Source organism: Vicugna pacos, chromosome 34 (assembly GCF_048564905.1).
Source record: "Vicugna pacos chromosome 34, VicPac4, whole genome shotgun sequence".
Classification (NCBI taxonomy): Eukaryota; Metazoa; Chordata; class Mammalia; order Artiodactyla; family Camelidae; genus Vicugna; species Vicugna pacos.
The window spans coordinates 15,756,765-15,774,605 of NC_133020.1; the positions used below are offsets into that span (position 1 = coordinate 15,756,765).

The following is a 17,841-nucleotide window of genomic DNA, read 5'->3' on the forward strand; positions in this document are numbered from 1 at the left end:
GAAAGCAAATAAGTTTTATCCATGTTGTGTGCATCAAGAGCTCATTCCTGTGAAAAATGTTAATTGTGGAAAACATCATAACATAAAATTCACCATTTTCGCAGTTCTGAAGTGTGCCCTTCAGTGGCATTAAGTGCATTATCAGTGTTTTACAACTCTCACCGCTATCCATTTACAGAACTGTTTCTTCATTCCAAGCAGAAACTCGGCACCCATTGAACAGCAACTCCCATCACTTGTCCTTCCAGCCCCTGGCAGCCTCTGTTCTATTTTCTGTCTCTGAATTTACCTATTCCAGGTATCTCCTATAACTGGAATCATATAATTTTTATCTTTTTTTTTTGGCTTTTTTTCACTTAATGTTTTCAAGGCTTATTCACATTGTAGCATGTACCAGAATATCATTTCTTTTTATGGCTGAATCATATTCAATTGCATGTATACACTACATCTTGTTTAAACGTTCATTAATGACTGTCGATGAGCCCTTAAGATGTTCCCATCTTCTGGCTACTGTGAACTATTCTGTTATGAACATTGATGGATTTCATGGATTGTGCCTTTGTTTTTGTATCTAAAAAGTTTTCACCAAATCCAAGGCCATACGATTTTCTCTTCTGGTATATTCTAAGAGTTTTATAGTTTTGAGTTTTGTATTTAGGTCCACAGTCCATTTTGAATTAATTTTTGTACTATTTTTATTGTACGATAAGGACAGATTTTTCAAATATACACTTGACATGTTTTTATCTAGCTCATTCTAAGTTAAAGTTTAAGCTGAACTTTCTTTGTCAATAGTACGTTAAAGTCAGTGACAACAGTCTAATCATATCATTTTCAAACGTTTATCTTACTTTATACTAAAAATATAAAGTGTTCAAAAATGACACATAGCATACACATTAAAATTAATAGTACATTTGCAATTTATTAAAATAGATTTGAAAAGAAGTGTAATTTTGAAATGCATTTTACTTTAAAATTTTAAATGGTTGAAAGAGATGACATTGAATTGACTTAACTGATGATCTGAATCATTCTTTTCAATAAATCCTTTTCCACTTTGAAAATTTCCTGTCATACATGGGGGCCAGCACCCATCTGAATGCAGTTAAAATTACCTACATATCAGCAGGGTTGAGAATCCGGGTATTGTTAAAGGAAGATTAATAAAATGGCCACATTTAGGCTAACAGATTGCTTATTCTTATGCGTGCTCTTAAAATGGTCAACTGACCTGACTGACTGGTTGCTACCCACAGTCCCAGGCCCACTGTTAAAACTAAAGCCACTGATCTTACTGTTTCTACTTTATCCCAGTAATTGAAAGCTATGATCATGCTTGGTTTTTGAGTCGATCTCCAGGGAGAAGGTCACAGAACTGTAAACTTATGAAGTAGGCTGAATACTGAGAAGACCACACCTTGAGTGCTTATGAGATAAAGAGATCTAACTGCTGGCCTCTATAGAATTGGTCGCCTGGAGGCATCATGACGCCATTCTAAGTCATCTGATGAGAAAATGGTTCTGTTGATCATTATCAATGCTTTATTGTTTGAACTATGGCTAAATAACCACCCCGCCCCATCCCCAAGGTGGGTTCACAGTTTTGAAGGCACTATCCTGCTGTGAGTCCCCTTGATGCAGGAAAATAGATGTGGGGCGTGAGAAGGGCCATGTCCCAGGTCTCGGTTGAGCCCCTGGGACGTGCCCCAGCAAATGTAGGTCGTTGGAAAGAATTCAAATGCGAGTCACCGTTGAGTAAAGGTAGATTTATTTAGAGAGATACATACTGCACAGAGTGTAAGGCAAGAGAAATGCAAAGAAAAAGGTGTGGGAATTGGGTGCTCAGGTTAAAGTAGGTACACACTCCATAGACAGAGTGCGGGCCGTCTCCAAAGAGGAGGGAGCGAAAAGGGCCACTAGGCGTGGTGTTGCCATGTTTTATGGACTCAGTAGCTTCACACGCCTACAGGTGGGACATTCCAACTGCCCCGGGGAAGGGGCTGGGATTCCCAGGGATGGGCCGCCTCCCATTCTTTGGCCTTTTGTGGTCAGCCTTGGGGCTGTCATGGCGCCTGCGGGCATGTTATTTATCACGCTGTTACAATGAGCATATAATAAAGCTTGAGGTCTGCCAGAAGTCAAACCTCTTAATCCTCAAGGCCAACCAATGAGGTGAATCTTCCACCATTTTGGTGTTAAATTGCTGTCATTCTTTGAGTGGCTGTGCCCTGCCCCCTTCCATCCTGTCTCACCCTTTGCCTGGCAAAGTAATAAAGCTGCGTCTTTTCTTCTAAGCTCCAAGACCCAGTCTCTGAGTTATTTGCCTCATCAGGGATGGGGGCTGATCTTTTGGCAACACTGTGATCTCTTCTTTACTTTCTCTTTATCCACAACTATGAAACTTGGTTTTCCTTCTCCAAGGATATGGTTTATTAATTGGCCTCTAATCTGCCCCACTTTTGTTTTTTGTCTTATGGGCCTCTGCAAAAATCTTCATGACAGTTAACTAATTTGGCAGAACAGAATCCATTTTTTCATGGTAAAATCAAGTGGTAGATGGCAGTGTAAGACACACTGGTTGATCACAGCAGAGTGGTAACAGAGGACAACCCTTAACTGTATTAATATCTAAGGCAGCAATTTTGAAGCTTTTTCCCTTTGTCTCTATTGCAAAGTGGTGAAAATTGTAGGATCATGTGGTACTAGTTTTCAAGTAAACCATGAAATTATCTCAGCAATTTGTTAAAAAAGCTAGTAAGAGTAGCAATAAAAAATTATAAGATAAAACAAATATTTGTGCTATATGTTCAGAAGGAAAAGTACCATCACTCTGGTGAATCTTTATTAGTAATTCCTTTTGTAATTTCAGATAAACTATGTTCAGATATTAACTTTTACTATTAACACTTAAAAAAAAACTTTTTGTGATGTATTTATAGGAGCATTTGACTGTCTTCTGGGTTATTTCATGGGCAGAAATGGCTGACTATACCTTATTTTTCTTAATAATGAGATTAAATAAAACCTAAAGACCAAATGCCCTTTTACCATTGTCAATATGTAAAGTACTTCTAGCAATGTGTGCTGTGAACCATGAATATGCTTTTTCCTCTTTCCCATGTGTCTTTTTTTTTTTTTTGAATGCAAATTTTCTCTTTTAGAATTAACCTCAGTTCTATTTCACAGGCCTAACTTCTCTGTGGGAAAGCGACTGAATACATGAGTAAAAGGAGCCGGGCAGGCAGCATAGCAACATCAAGACACTGACACTGGAATCGCCCCCAGGAATGGGTCACGATCTTGGGTCAGTGGTTCTCCTTGGGGAAGGCCATTTCCATGTCTGATTGACATCTCTTTAGACACACCTATTGGATTACTTTCTAATCTCCTGTTTCTGTTGAGTTTGACTCTTTTTTTTTGAGATTCTCCATAACTGATGCTGTGCAGTATTTGTCTTTGGCTTATTCCATTTCACATAAAGCCCTGAAGAGGATTTCCTTTTTCCCTCATGGCTGGATAATATTCCATTATATGTTTAGGAATATACAGGTATAATGTTTATTACAAAATGCTTTATTTTATACATATATACAGCATATATCTCACATTGTTTTTCATATGTTGTTCATTATGAACAATGCTGCAATGAACGTAAGAGTAAAGATACCTGTTCAAGATCCTGGTTTCATTTCCTTTGGTTATATACCCGGAAGTGGGATTGCTGGATCATGGGGTGGTTCTATTTTTAATTTTTTGAGCAATCTCCATACTGTTTTCCATAGTGCTGCATCAATTTATGTTCCTACTAACAGTACAATAGTGTTCTCTTTTCTCCACACGCTTGACAGCATTTATACTCTCTTCCCATTTTGATGATAGCCATTCTAACAGCGGTCACGTGTTATTTCATTGTGGTTTTGATTTAAATTTCCTGGATGGTTAGTGATGTAAAGCACCTTTTCATGTATCTGTTGGTCATTTGTGTGTCTTCTTTGGAAAAATGACTGTTCAGTTCCTCTGGCCAATTTTTAATCAGTTTTTTTTCTTTTTTGTATTGAGTTATATGAGTTATTTTAGAATATTAACCCTTTATCAGCTATATGAGTTGCAAATATTTTCTCCCATTTTGCAGTTGCCTTTTCATTTTTGTTCATAGTTTGCCCTGCTTGGCAGAAGCTTTTTAGTTTGATGTAATCTCTTTATTCAGTGAATTTCTCTATATTAGCGTATACCTATGTCATAAAGCAGATTTCAATAAAGTGATTATTTTGGATGTATAGTATTTCATTTTATTAATAGGGAATTAACCAATCCCTCATTTATGGACACACATTTTTTCTAATATTTCTGGTGCTCAGATATAATACTGTTATGAGTGTTCTGTAAGGTAAAATTTGTTTACAACATGAAGTTTTTAATCCTGAAACACTCTTTGCTTTTACTTCCCTTTATCTATTAGAATTTCTTTAAAAATGTGATAAATATAATACATGCATAGAATATGAGGCCTCACGATGAAGCAAATATGAGTAATCTTTTCTTCTCCCCTGTAGTCCACCTGCCTGTGATCACCTGTGCAAGTAATTTTCTATATAAATATGAATTAAATAAACACATTTGCATATGTTTCTTCTTGTTGTTTTTCTTCTTCTTCTCTTCCTCTTGTTCCTCCTCATTTCCTTTTCCATGAGCTGCTGTTAAGTGTCCACTGCTTTACTGCTTGGTTTTTGCTCCTAAACAGTAAAACATGTAGAACCTTCCTTCTAGCTCATTCTTTAAAGGGTTCTCCCTTTAAAATGCTTGGATATATAACTACCCACGTGGAGAGATGTTGCATCGTATTACAAGGCTGCAGTACAAAAGGTTCATTTCATTCTAATATAATGGACGCCCCCATGAAGGGGATACTGTATATGTCCGTATAATATTTTTTCACATTTGCTTGTTATAAGTGACAATCATACATTAATAATTAATACTTTTTCCTTCTTCCCACTTACACTTACCTGAATCCTGACCCAATGCAGTGCAATCAGATTTTTAAAATTAGAGTTAGAGAGTAAACAAAATAAAAATAAATTACAATATAGGCAGACAAATCAATGTAGAATATTTTTTAACTAGGCCTCTGCTCTCTCCATCCCTGACTTTACTGAGATCTTTGAGTGAACAGTAACGTTATAATATTCTTTTTGGTCAACTAACCTTGTATTTCATATATTAAATCTAAAATGTGATATATTTTTAGGATTATTTGTAAAACCATTTGATTTGAACAGGACGTAGAAGGATGGGAAACTTGTGACCACTGCCTGTATATGAGATATCTTGTGTGGTTTCAACCAGGGTCAAATATGCATTATTTTCTATGAGGTTATAACCCCAGTGAGAAAGTCTGACGTCTGTTTTTGTTTGTATGCAATATGTATTTCTTCCTACTATAAAAACTGAGGTTTTTTTTTTTCATTTGTGCAATAAAGAGCAAAAGATAGATTGTTTGTGGCTATCTGACTATATTTCTACGAATAGAATTTCCTTTGAAAAAAAAGTTGAAGAGGGCTTGGCACCAAAAAACCCTAAGCCAAACTGTTACTATCTGAATGCATAGGTTTCATTATGTGATTTCTATCTTGAAATGCCATTTCATGTACATTATTATTTAAATCCACCTTTGATTGACACATGTTATTTCCAGTGTTGTTCCTGTTTTTTTGCTTCCTCTGGTTATCTGGAATCTTTGTTTCCATATCCCTATGTCTTCCTTCACTGCAGACTCAGTTCTCATACAAATTTTCAGTCTAGACTACACAATTATGCATTTTTTATGACAGTGGCTTTTCCTAGTTTATTTCCAGAGTGATGGAGTATTGCCTGTACAAAGTAGATGATATTTAAAGGCTTGTTGCATGTAGTTTAATTAACGTGGGGCAACTTTATTTTTGTTAACCTACTATAAGTATATCCAGTTATAGATTCACATTTCCTCTGTGGTTTTTACCAAATGAAGGTAGTATCACACAGCTGTATGTGGCTGTCCCACCTGAGGCTGGGTCTGGACATCTCATCAACCCTAAGAGGATCGTGGCAGAAATATCTTTCCATTCACCTACCAACATCTTTACAGGATCTTCTTCACTACTGGGACCAAGAAATCATCCCAAAGGCTCCATAATGTCAAATGATTCAGACTATGAACAGCCTTCAGGTATTTTTTTTTTTAATCTAAGTGTTCTGTGTATTTTAATGAAAATGAAATTTTGGTTATTTTTGTCTATCCTAAATGCTAACTGCTAGTTATGATTATAACAAGGGCATTAAATATCTTATATTTTCTTTGATATTTCCCAGATACCTGAAAGAGTGCTTTTAAATATAATTAACAGAAAGAATGATCTCTTTTCCTGGCTGGATCCGGAGTGTAATCAACCAGCTTAAATAGTTTTAGGGGAGCTGGATGGGCTGAGGACTGAAAGTGTGATTTGAGTATCTTTGATTTTACTGCTACTATGTTTGTATTTGTAGTGATCTTTGAAAATAGCAATGGATCTCCTCAATTCTAATCTCATTTGCTTTTTGGGGTTATAAATTAATGATACATTTTCTATGCTAAAAGAAAATACACAGCAGACAGAGGCTATCCCTATTGTGGACTTGGAACCACCTCTTGCCCTTCCTCCCCCTCCCGCTCCGGAGGATGAATGGAGTCCTATTCCCGAGCACGCCAACGTGCATGGTAACGTATACATGCCCGACTTGATTCATTTACATTCTCTGTCTTTATATCTTAAGGCGCATCTTCCGATTTTGCTTTTCTCCTGTTGTTACTATTTGGAACTTTTAAAATTTAGGGAAAATAGATTAAAAAGTCTTCAAAACCTATAAAGAAGTAAAACAAAAGCATACCTTCTCACAGAGAGGTTTGAAAATTTCATATACTAGGGAGCACGTTTCAGGATAAAAGAAGACTTTTGTCCAGATTTAGGCTGGTTTCTTCACAGGAAGCGGAGAGACTTAACATGATCATGGTTTACAATTCAGCAAGTGTGTAAAAAAGACAAAGAAAGGTAGAACCCTATTACATGACTGCCTCCTTTTGATCATAATTAAACTTAACAATTTAATAGAGCAGGGTTTTTCCACCTCAGCACTGCTGACGTCTTGGGCAAGGTAACTGTTGTGGGGACTGTCCAGGGGCGGTAGGATGTTTAGCCCCATTCTTGGCTTCTACACACAGTTAATAAAAGATTATTAATGATGGCCTCAGAAGGTTCAGCTTCTGGAGTGTGGGGAATTGGCATATTACTTTTGTGAAACTGAATAAATTATAGATGCTGTTTGACCTAAAACCAAATGTCATTCAGTTAAAACGTTCACTAAGATTTACTCTAATTCTTTAGGAGGGAAATATACAACTAGTCATCAAGTTCAAATAAACACAGATTTAAAATCATTAAGCATTTCTCCATCTGATCATATCAATGAGGATAACGTAATCTGAACTGAAGTTTTATGTCTCGTATTTAAGGATATTTAGTAACGCCCGTGTGTGCGTTTTTCACCTGTGCTGGAAGTCCCCAGAGCCACACTCAGGTTTAATGACCACTGGGAGAACTCACAGGACTCTGCATTCGGCTGTGCTTGTAGCTGAGATTTATGACAATGAGAGGGTAACAGGCATAATCAGCAAAGGGAAGAGGCACGTTGAGTGAGGTGTGGGGCGCCCCAGGCTCAAGGTCACAACAAGGTGTGACAACGTGTCAAATATGGCCAACCAGGAAAACTCATTAGGGAATCAATATTCAGATTATTTACTGAGGATTAATCACACAGGCAGCATTTGACTGGCATGTAACAAAATAAGGAAAGTCAGTTCAGCACAGCTGTTTGCACAAGCAGTTTAGGCAGCGTGAGCCATGCTCATCAGTGAACGGCTGTGGCGACCCTCCTGAAACCTAGGTTTCCAGGTGCTAGCCAGGGCCAGCCTTGTAAGCTGGCTTCTCAGGACAGAAGTCAGGTCTGCTCCATTAATTCTTTTCTGCACATCCTCTAAAATAGTTTTTTTTTTTCCCCTCATTCAGTCTAATAGTTCATAGTAATTTGCACATTGGGCATTATTTTTCAGAAAACTTAGGGCAGTTTAAAGAATAATAAGACAAGGGAAATAATGATATTCCTCTTTTAAATAACAGGAGCTTACATTATCTCTGATTTTTCCTCACTCTGCTTCTTAGCTTCTCCTTTCCCCATTACTCTGTTTGGAACAATTTCCGTGATCCTGGGAGTCTCCTGCCTGCTGCTGTTGATGCTGTGTGGATTCTTTGGTTATCAGTGTAAGTCTGATTAATAGGGGGGAAAGAAATCATAGACTATTTGTCAAATTATCATATTTCTTTAAGCCACTTCCAGATAATAATTTTTGGTAAATGTTTTATTGCCAGACTAAACAGAGACGAGGGGGAAAAAAATGACATGAAAATATCACAACATTTTGCTATATGAATGAATTTAATCTTGTGAGCTCTCAATAATGACATTTTTTCCAGGGAGACTATATTATTGTAATTACTGCAGAAGATATTGTTAGTAATGATTGATTATTATTATTTTAAAAATTAGAACTTACTAAGAAATTAAGATCAATGAATTTATAACTACCTTTACATTGAAAATAAAAAGTAGCTTCTTTTGTAATTTTTTAAAAACTCTCCACACCTCCAACATCCTAAATTAGATTAATAGAATGTTCTAATTACTATTAAAATTATTGACAACTGGTTATTTAAAAGTAGCTGTTGGTCCTTGATAAAGCTGTTTTGAAACTCAAAATTCTAAAATTTGATTAGTAAGTGAAATTCACATTACATCAAGTCATGACGCCAAAAGATTTGCTTGAGACTTGGTTTTTGTTGCTGTTGTCTGTTTTAATTGAGATGGACACTTGTCCTGTTAATATAAACACACATTCAATCTTATAAGGAATTAAAATGGTATTTTGGACTTAGGCATAGACGTTAGAAAAAATAGCGGATAAATGAAAACATACTTAGCCAAATATCTTTTTATAGTTTTTAAAACATTTTTGGGGAGCTTTATTAAGAATATACTACAAAAATCAAGCTTCCCAATCTAATAACCTACTGTTTCATAACTGAGCATGTGTTTTACACATGTCTGGAATTCTCATTCTAGACTTTCAAAGTGTTCAGCAATCAGAGAGCCAGTTGAAGAACCTTAACCAATGGATTGAGTCTTTCCAAAACAAAGAGGAAAAATTCCTTCAGATTCAAGAATCTCTTGACCAAAATAAAGGTAACGTTAGAGCTAGAGCAAACTGTCTTCACAGAATGCTCGACCGTTTTTCTTGCTGCCATAAAAATGGTTAGTTGCTTAATGTAATGAGCTCAGGCAGCAGCATGCTTGTTTTGATGGCTTCTTGCCTCTTTTGGTTCTTCATGTGTCTTCTGAAACTGAGTGAGTCTCACGTTTACCAAATATAACCTCATGTTAATTAATTAGCTCCTTCACTCAGTTAATCATTCAAATTTATTCAGTGTATACCAGATGCCAGCCGCTTGGCTGGTGATCAGTAATAAATACAATATGAACCCTGCCCTTGGGAGGCTTAGAGAAAACATATAAACCAGAAATAAACCAAAGTTTCCAGGGGTGCAGTGGAGGTATGTGCAAGATGTTCAGGGAGCATGGAAGTAGAAGAACTTAGATATTTGAAAAGTAATGGTGTTTTCATAGTTTCTAAGTACTAATACTAGAGTAATCATGATGCTTCTTTTATACTAATTAATTTATAATATAAAATAGTCGATATTTATGATTAAACAAATATTTTACAAAGGATTTGCATTGAAATGTTAGATTTTTTTTCTTTGAGGTATTGAATCCATATGAAAAATTAAATGAACCGTCTGAGAATTTGTCAGTGATTCTTCATGTTAAAAAGACTGGTTTCTTTTTGTATTGAGATATGATTGACATATAGCGTGTAATTTGCGGTGTACAACATGTGAGTTTGATACAGTTATGTATTGCAATGTCATTAGTACAGTAGTGTTAGCTAACGCCTTTATCACATCACATAATTCTCATTTCTTTTCTGTGTTAAGAACAATGAAAATCAAGTCTCCTAGCAACTTTGAGTTTATAATACAGTATTCTTGACTATAATCACTATGTCGGGCATTTTAAAGGTCTCACTTCTAAGCAACTGAGTATTTCAGCCAGAGATGAAACTAAGTAGGGAAGGGAACGGGACTATAATTATTTGTCTGTTTTCCACTTGATCATGATCATTATTATGACTCTTAAAACAGTAACAGATCAGGTGTGATGTGTCTTCTCATCTAATGTTAAGTCTTATTTTCCTCTCTAGAAATCCTAGAGTGGCTCCAAAACCGGAATGAATATCTCATTAAAGCTTTACAGGAACTGAATACGAAACCAGGTGATTTGGAAGTGAGAAAATTCTGAGTTGACAACCATTTTTAATAACAGTCTTATTACTCTTTTAAGAGAGAAAAGATGTGAAGCCATAAGACCTTGTGTGTGGGGTTCTGTGGGTTCTGAATTATAAATACCCTCTTCTCTAGGAGACAGATGTGGACCTCCTCCGAGTCCCTGGGTGCAGTACCGAGACCACTGCTACCACGAAACCGAGGAAATGGTTTCTTGGTTAGAGTGTTCTAATATTTGTGCCTCGTTGAATGCTACATTTTTAAATACAGAAAGGAGTAGATTGATGGTGAGATTGTGTTTCATTCTTTATTTCTGGGATATAAATGTAAAGCAGCCATCAGTCAAAGGAAGGGCTCACCTGCATCTCTAAAGCCAGGGGGGCTCTCCTGCTTCATTTTTCACTCCTCTTCCCTGGTATGCTCCACATCAGCACATCTTTCTTTCCTAACACGCCATGCGTGCATTCACTGCAGAACCTTGGCATTCGCTGTTTCTTCTGCATGCAGACTTCTTCTCCCAGATACAACCATGGTTAACTACTTCACCGATTTGTTCACCTGTCATCTCCCTAGTAAGACCTGCGCTGACAACCGTACTTAGAATTGAAACCTGTGTATCGGTGTCCCCCAGATCCCTCTTCTGTATGCTTAGGCCTTCTTACCCTGCTGTAGTTTTTTCTTAGCACTTGTCACCTTCTTATATACCGTATCATCTATATGTATGTTGTGTACTTCTATCTGGCTCATATCCCCCAGAAGCAGGGATTTTTTTTTTCATTTTTGTGCAATGATCTATCTCACAAGCACAGAGTTGAGTAAATGATAAAATAAGCTAAAAGTAATTCATACCTTGGCGTGGTGTCCTCCTGAATGTAAAATGTTCTTATCTTACCTACCTCCTTTTTTTTTTTTTTGCTTCTTTGTATTTAATTCCTGGTTTGAGAAATGTACAGACACTAAAGAACTGAAATATTTTTTCAATGTTTCGTTTATCAGTGGGCATATATAGACTACATGATTTTTGTTTTTATGATTCTTCAGACATAAGTTCTATCATTTGTTAACTCCAGTGCACTTTTAGTATTAACACCTTTGTGTATTTTGGTTCCATGCAGAATATTTTGAAGTTACTTGCGGGAAATCACACTTGGCTTGGTCTGTCTTACAAGGAGGAGGACAATCAGTGGAAGTGGGAAGATGGCTCTCTCCCTTCTCCTGGCCTGTAAGTGTCTAGTACATAATCCAGTTCCTTATTCCTTTTTTCAATGTCTTTGGCTTAAAGAGCTTAAGGGAACAGAGAAGACTGCTCGGGACAGAATTTAAACCTCTTTATTTCTTGCCTTTGCTATTTCATATAATACTGTTGGTTATTTTGTAAATCATAAAGTCATCTTGATATTTCATAATTAGTGTACATATACCCTTTGATAGCATCTACCTTATGGCATTTATATTAGTGGTGATACTGTAAATGAAAATAAAATGAACACATTGGAGCAGAAGCAAATGTCCTGACACACACAGTTAACCCTTGAACAATGAGGGCCAACCCTCCATGTAGTCAAAAATCTGCTTGAACTTACAGTCAGCCCTCCTACAGGCAGTTCCAAATCCGTGTGTTAAACCAGCCACGGATCCTGTAGTACTGTAGTATTTACTGTTGAAAAAAACCCACCTGTGAGTGGACGTGCAAAGTTCAAATCCGTGTTGTTGAAGGACATATATACAAACACACACACACACACACACACACACACACATATTCTACACTTTGTTACTAATCGTAACTGGCTTTATATCTAATGTATTTACAAGCAAAGCATTCCTCCTCCAACTGCAGCTGTACTGACTGACCTGTGGTTTCTGTCGTGCTGATCTCGACTGAAACATAAGTGTGTGCCCCGGGTCCCATGATTTTCCAGCCAGACCGTTCTCTTCCTCTCTATACGGGTGTATCTTCTCCTACTTATAAATACTTATCACGTTTTGTGAAGCTTATTCATTACTTATGCATCCATCTCATTTTTTAATGTATAAATGTGTGAGTCCTTTGAAAAGAGGGAGCGTGTCTTTATTCCCTTGAGTTCCCCACAGCACCAGGCACAATACATTTCACTCAGTAAGTTCTTAATTAAATGCTCCTTAATTCAAATGCAGTGAGCGGCCAGTGACTTCTGTCTAACTTTCTCAGGAGCCTACCAGAGCCAGGCGTGCCTTTCTGGGGGAAATGCGCTTATGCAAATACGCACAGTGTTGGGACTGACGACTGCGGCACGTCCTCTTCCTGCCTGTGTGAGAAGCCTGTCTGTGCTGAAAACTCAGACAAAGAAGGTTAAACGAGAAGTGATGAGGTTCGCACGTCCCAGTAGCATTCCAGATTCAAGATCTGCCTGCCTTTATTCTGCTGTCACTTCGTATTATTCATAACTGCTTTTTAGGGGCAGAAACTGGTAAATGACTTCATGATGGAAGAAGGCAGGGTCTGGAATTCTAAGTGAAATATCAGAGTAGCAGGGAAAACTTAGAAGCTCAGAAACTTGTTTGATTTTGTGAGAATTATATAAATGATATAAAATAAACATATCATTTGTCATAAATGCATAGTTTTTGTGGGTCTTTCTTACATTTCCAAAACTGTTTTTCATTTACAATTGTGACCCTATAGAAATAAACCTTTAGAACAAATACACTGGGAACTGTAAGTGATAAATGATTTACCACATAACATACAAAAAATGTAGAAAATATGAAGAAATATCAATAGTAACAAAAAGCAAAAAAAAAAAAGTTTAAATTAATTAAAACAAATGGCTGAAGTCTTCTATTTCTCAAGTTGCTTACAAAAGTCTTCCTGGCAGATTTTCAATATATCAGTTTCACTTACATCTTTAATTCCTTGTTTCTTGTCTTTTGCAGTTTTGCAGTAGAACTGCAGTGATCGTTAAAGAACATCTTCTTTGGGGAACTTGTAAGGAACACAACTTAGATTTAAGGGCGAATCGGGAGAGGACCCCTAGTGGATTTTATATCTAGAAATATATCTCGATATATAGCAAAAGTCTCTATTTTTAAATACATGTTGTAAGTTAGGCTCCTAGGGAAATTGAATCTGAGACAGAGGTTATTATGTCAAAAGTGCTCTTGGGATCAACACTTTGTGGGAAAGAAGAAAAATTGCACTGAACAGAATGAGCTGTGATAAAGTCACAACTGAGATTCAGCCAGCTGCTTGGGGATTTCTGATGCTGGGAAAGTCATTCAGAATAATCCCCCATGAGGGTGAGGACTGGGCCTTTATACCTCTGGTATCACCCAGATACGGGATGCAGGTGGCCCACAGGAAGGGCAGTGATCTTGGGTGAAGCTGATGTCTTTAACTGAGGGCAGTGTCTCTGGGCTGAGACCGAAGAGCTGTCATGTGTCAGCATTCTTGGCATTTGTGGAAATTAGTACTGTAGTCCCGAAGGGGGAATCAAACCCAGCACAGCATTCACAAGAGAATAAAAAACTTGAACCTGAAAGATTGAGTTGGAATTAGGTGGAAATCAATGTCATGGATAAGGACTTTTCTATAAAGAAAAAAGCATCTATAAATGACTAGAAGGAAGAAATTGAATCCAATTCAGCTGAACAGCAGGTAAGCAAAGACTAAAACACATTTAAGAACCATTCGTGACTGCATACTGTTTAGTTATGGTAAGGAGTTTAAATTTTACTGAGTGGGAATCTACCCAAGTGTTTTAAGCAGAAGAATAATTTAATCAGATTTCTGTTGTAGAAAGATTTCAGAGGCTGTGCCATTGGCCGTGAATGTACTGGCCTTAATGCTGAAGGCAGTGAGACTAGTAAAAAAAAAAACCATATTATAGTAATCAAAAAGGGGGAGTTTGGGTATATGGTAGCAAATAGAGACATAGTTATGAATTAAATTGGGAGGAACCAAGGTGTAGTCTAGGGTGCCTAGACACTGCCCATTGCATAGAAAGGAATGCTCAGTAACCATTCAATTTCTGAATGAAAGGAGGTGAAATAAATGGGATTTTTTTCATCCATTTGAATCACGTGTTTAGAATCACGGTCCAGTGACATGGTTGAACAGCCAGCTGGCTGTCGGATCAGGGAAGGACACAGAGAAAGGGAAGATTTAAGGAAGCTCAAAATGGTAAGTTTTAGATACAATAATTTTGATATATCTGTGAACTCTCCAGCTGATTATACGCCCTGAAAACAGGACCCAGTTGGTTTATTGAGAAGAGAATGCTCAGAGCTTTCTATTTTGTAAACTTCCACCGGTCAGTCTGACATACGTTAATCAACCATAGAGCGAATGTAGCTGGAACAAAAATTCTCACAATAAAATTAGTTTAGCAATTAAACTTTATTTTTTACCATCAAGAGAGCATTAAAAATATTTAAAAATGAAATAGAAGCAAATGAGAAAAAAGGCGCTTTTGTAAAGTTCTCTCCGCTGGCATATTTAGAATTACGTTGTACCCTAGTGCCTCTCAGTCTGTCTATGGACTAAAGAGAAGGCAAATAAATACACAATCAATTACCAGCATAGGAAGTAAGGGCAGTTTTCCCTGTGTCCTGACAAGGTGTTTCACTGTTTCAGAAACGTCTACAGAAAAGGCAGAAAAAGGAAAGTTGAGAAAGTGTGAGGGCCTTACACTGATTTATAGATCAGCAGCATTAAATCAAAAGACATTCTCTCTTCCATATTTATTTTCTCTAGTCCCAGCCAATGTTATATTAAGCTTTTTATTAAAGAAAATCATAGTCGATTCCCCTTAGCACCTTCAAAAATCACTCAGCAGCAATTTACTAAAACAAGAAATGGCACAAAGTAGGAGGGAGCAGTTTCAAATACGTCGTGAGCATATAGACCTCATTTCGTTCATTTGCACATCTGGAAAGAAGGAGGAAAAAACAATCATTTGGAAACCAAAAGAAAGACACTATAATCACAATATATCCCTTTCATTTCTTTATGACAAGATGTCAAGATTACACCCAGATATCTGATTTTGCAAGCTACCTGGTAACTGTTTTGCTGACATGGTGTGGAAGTATAATACAATTTATATACAATATAATATAAAAAAAAACAAAGTCAGCCAAATGTAGCTTACAATTTCCCTTCATTAGTAAAGATTAGTAGAGTAAGACAGTGGCTGAAGAAGGAGATCGATCCCCAAATCTGAACGGCACCAATACTGAAATTACGTACATAGGTTAGTGGAGACACAGGAGGATGTGTGGTTATACTGCTCTGTGAAAGAAGAAAAGTGAGCAAAAATGTTGTCTTAGAGACCAATGGAATAAATATTTCAAGAATGATGGAGTGATAAATATGGTTAATGCTAAAGAACGTCCATTAACTTTAGCTACAAGAATATCGTTTGTGATCTCGATTTTAGCGGTTTTAATGGGTGGTAGAGAAATAAAAGTTTGATTGCAGTGACTTATAAAGTAAGTAGGCAGTAAGAAAATGGAGAAAGGAAGTCTAAATAACTTTTTTCAAGATGTTCTTCTGAAAAGAGAGATTGGGGCAATAATTTGAGAATGAGATGAGGTTGAGAGAGAGTTGATCTAATAGTCATTCAACATCCCTTCTAGTCAGTAGACTTCCAAACCAATAGGGTCACAGTGGTGTCTTTATTTTTCTACTCGGTAGGTAGTTCAAGATTTAAATAGTTTTAATGCTTTGGTAAGGAGATAAAATCATTGAGGTTGTAAAGTGTATAAACAAAAATGGTTATTTTAACTGGAAATAGTAGCTGGCAAGCTAATGTAGACGAGTAAATAAATAAACCTGTAGGCAGATTGGCCAAGGGGAAAAAAAAAATCAAAAGTGAAAGAGAAGACATAGCTACATACCCCACATTAAAAAGAGCTAACTTCTGTCCAAAGATAGTTGGCCATAAGTCTAGGATTTTTGTTTTTGTTTTTGTTTTTTTGCACTCTGTATTCTCTTTCATTAATGGATTATCTACCTTTATGCTGATTCCACACCATCTGTAATGATGTTTCTTCCATTTCTGATGTTAGTAATTTGTGTCTTCTCTTTTTCTTGGTTACTCCAACTAGAATTTTAGAAATTTTACTGATTTTTTTTAAAAATCAGCTTTTGGTTTCATTGGTTTTTCTCTTTTGCTTTCTGTTTTCAATTTTACTGATTTCTGCTCAATTTTTTATTATTTCTCTTCTTCTGTTTGCTTTAGACTTAATTTGCTCTTCTTTCTCTGGTTTCTTAAAATAAAAGCTTAGATTTTTTGATGTGTTTCTTTTTGTGTTAAATGAAGTTAATGCTAGAAATTTCCCCTGTGGGCACTGCTTTTGCTACACATCACAAATTTTGATAAGTTGCGTTTTCATTTAGTTGAAAATGTATTTTAATTCCCCTTTAGTTTTCTCCTTTGATGCATTTGTTTCTAATGCACTTTTTTTTTAAGGGTGTTGTTTAATCTCCAGTTATTTGGGAATTTTTCAGCTATCTTTTGTGATTGATTTTTATATTAATTACATTGTGGTCTGTGAAAATACCATGTATAATTTCTGTTCTTTTAGGTTGGTTAACGTGTGTTTATGGCTCAAAATGTGGATTATCTTGGTGAATTTATTGTGCAGATTTGAGAAGAATGTGTATTCTGCTGTTTATTAAATTATTCTATAAACGTCAATTATGTCAAGTTGACTGGTAGTGCTTGTCAGGTCAACTTTATCCTTGTTGTTTTTCTGCCTGCTGGATCTGTCAATTATTGATAGAAATGTGTTGAAGTCTCCAACTATAGTAGTTAATTTGTCTGTTTCTCTGTGAAGGTCTATCAGTTTTTTCCTTGTGTATTTTATACTCTATTATTAGGCACATACACACTATAAAGATTTTTATGTCTTCTTAAACACTTGACACCGTTATCATTTTGGATTGTCCCTTTTCATCTGTGATCCATGTTCCTTGTTTTGATGGTCTGTGTATTTGCAGAGTTATGTTAATGTGGAGAAAATAAATTGGTAGTTGTAAAATTTATTTTAAAATATGTGTTATCAAATTTTTGTTAATTAAAGATAAAACAAATCAATCGTGATTGCAGATGCTTCACATTTAAGTCATACTTTCCAATTTATGTATCTATATTTTTTTAAGTATAGTCAGTTTACAATGTTGTATCATTTTCTGCTGTACAGCATAATGCTTCAGTCATACATGAACATACCTATATTCATTTCCAATTTAATACTTCCAAACTGCATTCACTAATTTGACTATAAATTAACATAAGCACTTTTCAGTTTGAATTGTAGATTGAAGAGTGCTTCCAGTAAAAGCAGAAAAGGTAGAAATTTAAATGGATTCTTTTTCAAA

General features: G+C 36.2%; 1 protein-coding gene across 1 annotated transcript in view; it reads left to right on the forward strand.

The window, feature by feature from the left end:
• Positions 1–13,053, forward strand: part of LOC102531914 (C-type lectin domain family 12 member B-like) — a 40,392-nt gene extending 27,339 nt beyond the window's left edge. Inside the window, exons 8-16 of the mRNA XM_072954822.1 lie at positions 3,193–3,310; positions 6,014–6,211; positions 6,620–6,739; positions 8,238–8,336; positions 9,196–9,315; positions 10,394–10,465; positions 10,611–10,762; positions 11,591–11,697; positions 12,667–13,053. Coding sequence (XP_072810923.1) covers positions 6,178–6,211; positions 6,620–6,739; positions 8,238–8,336; positions 9,196–9,315; positions 10,394–10,465; positions 10,611–10,762; positions 11,591–11,697; positions 12,667–12,811 — 849 coding nt within the window. The 5' untranslated portion in view covers positions 3,193–3,310; positions 6,014–6,177 and the 3' untranslated portion in view covers positions 12,812–13,053. The remainder of the gene's footprint in view (positions 1–3,192; positions 3,311–6,013; positions 6,212–6,619; positions 6,740–8,237; positions 8,337–9,195; positions 9,316–10,393; positions 10,466–10,610; positions 10,763–11,590; positions 11,698–12,666) is intronic.
• The last annotated feature ends 4,788 nt before the right edge of the window (positions 13,054–17,841 follow it).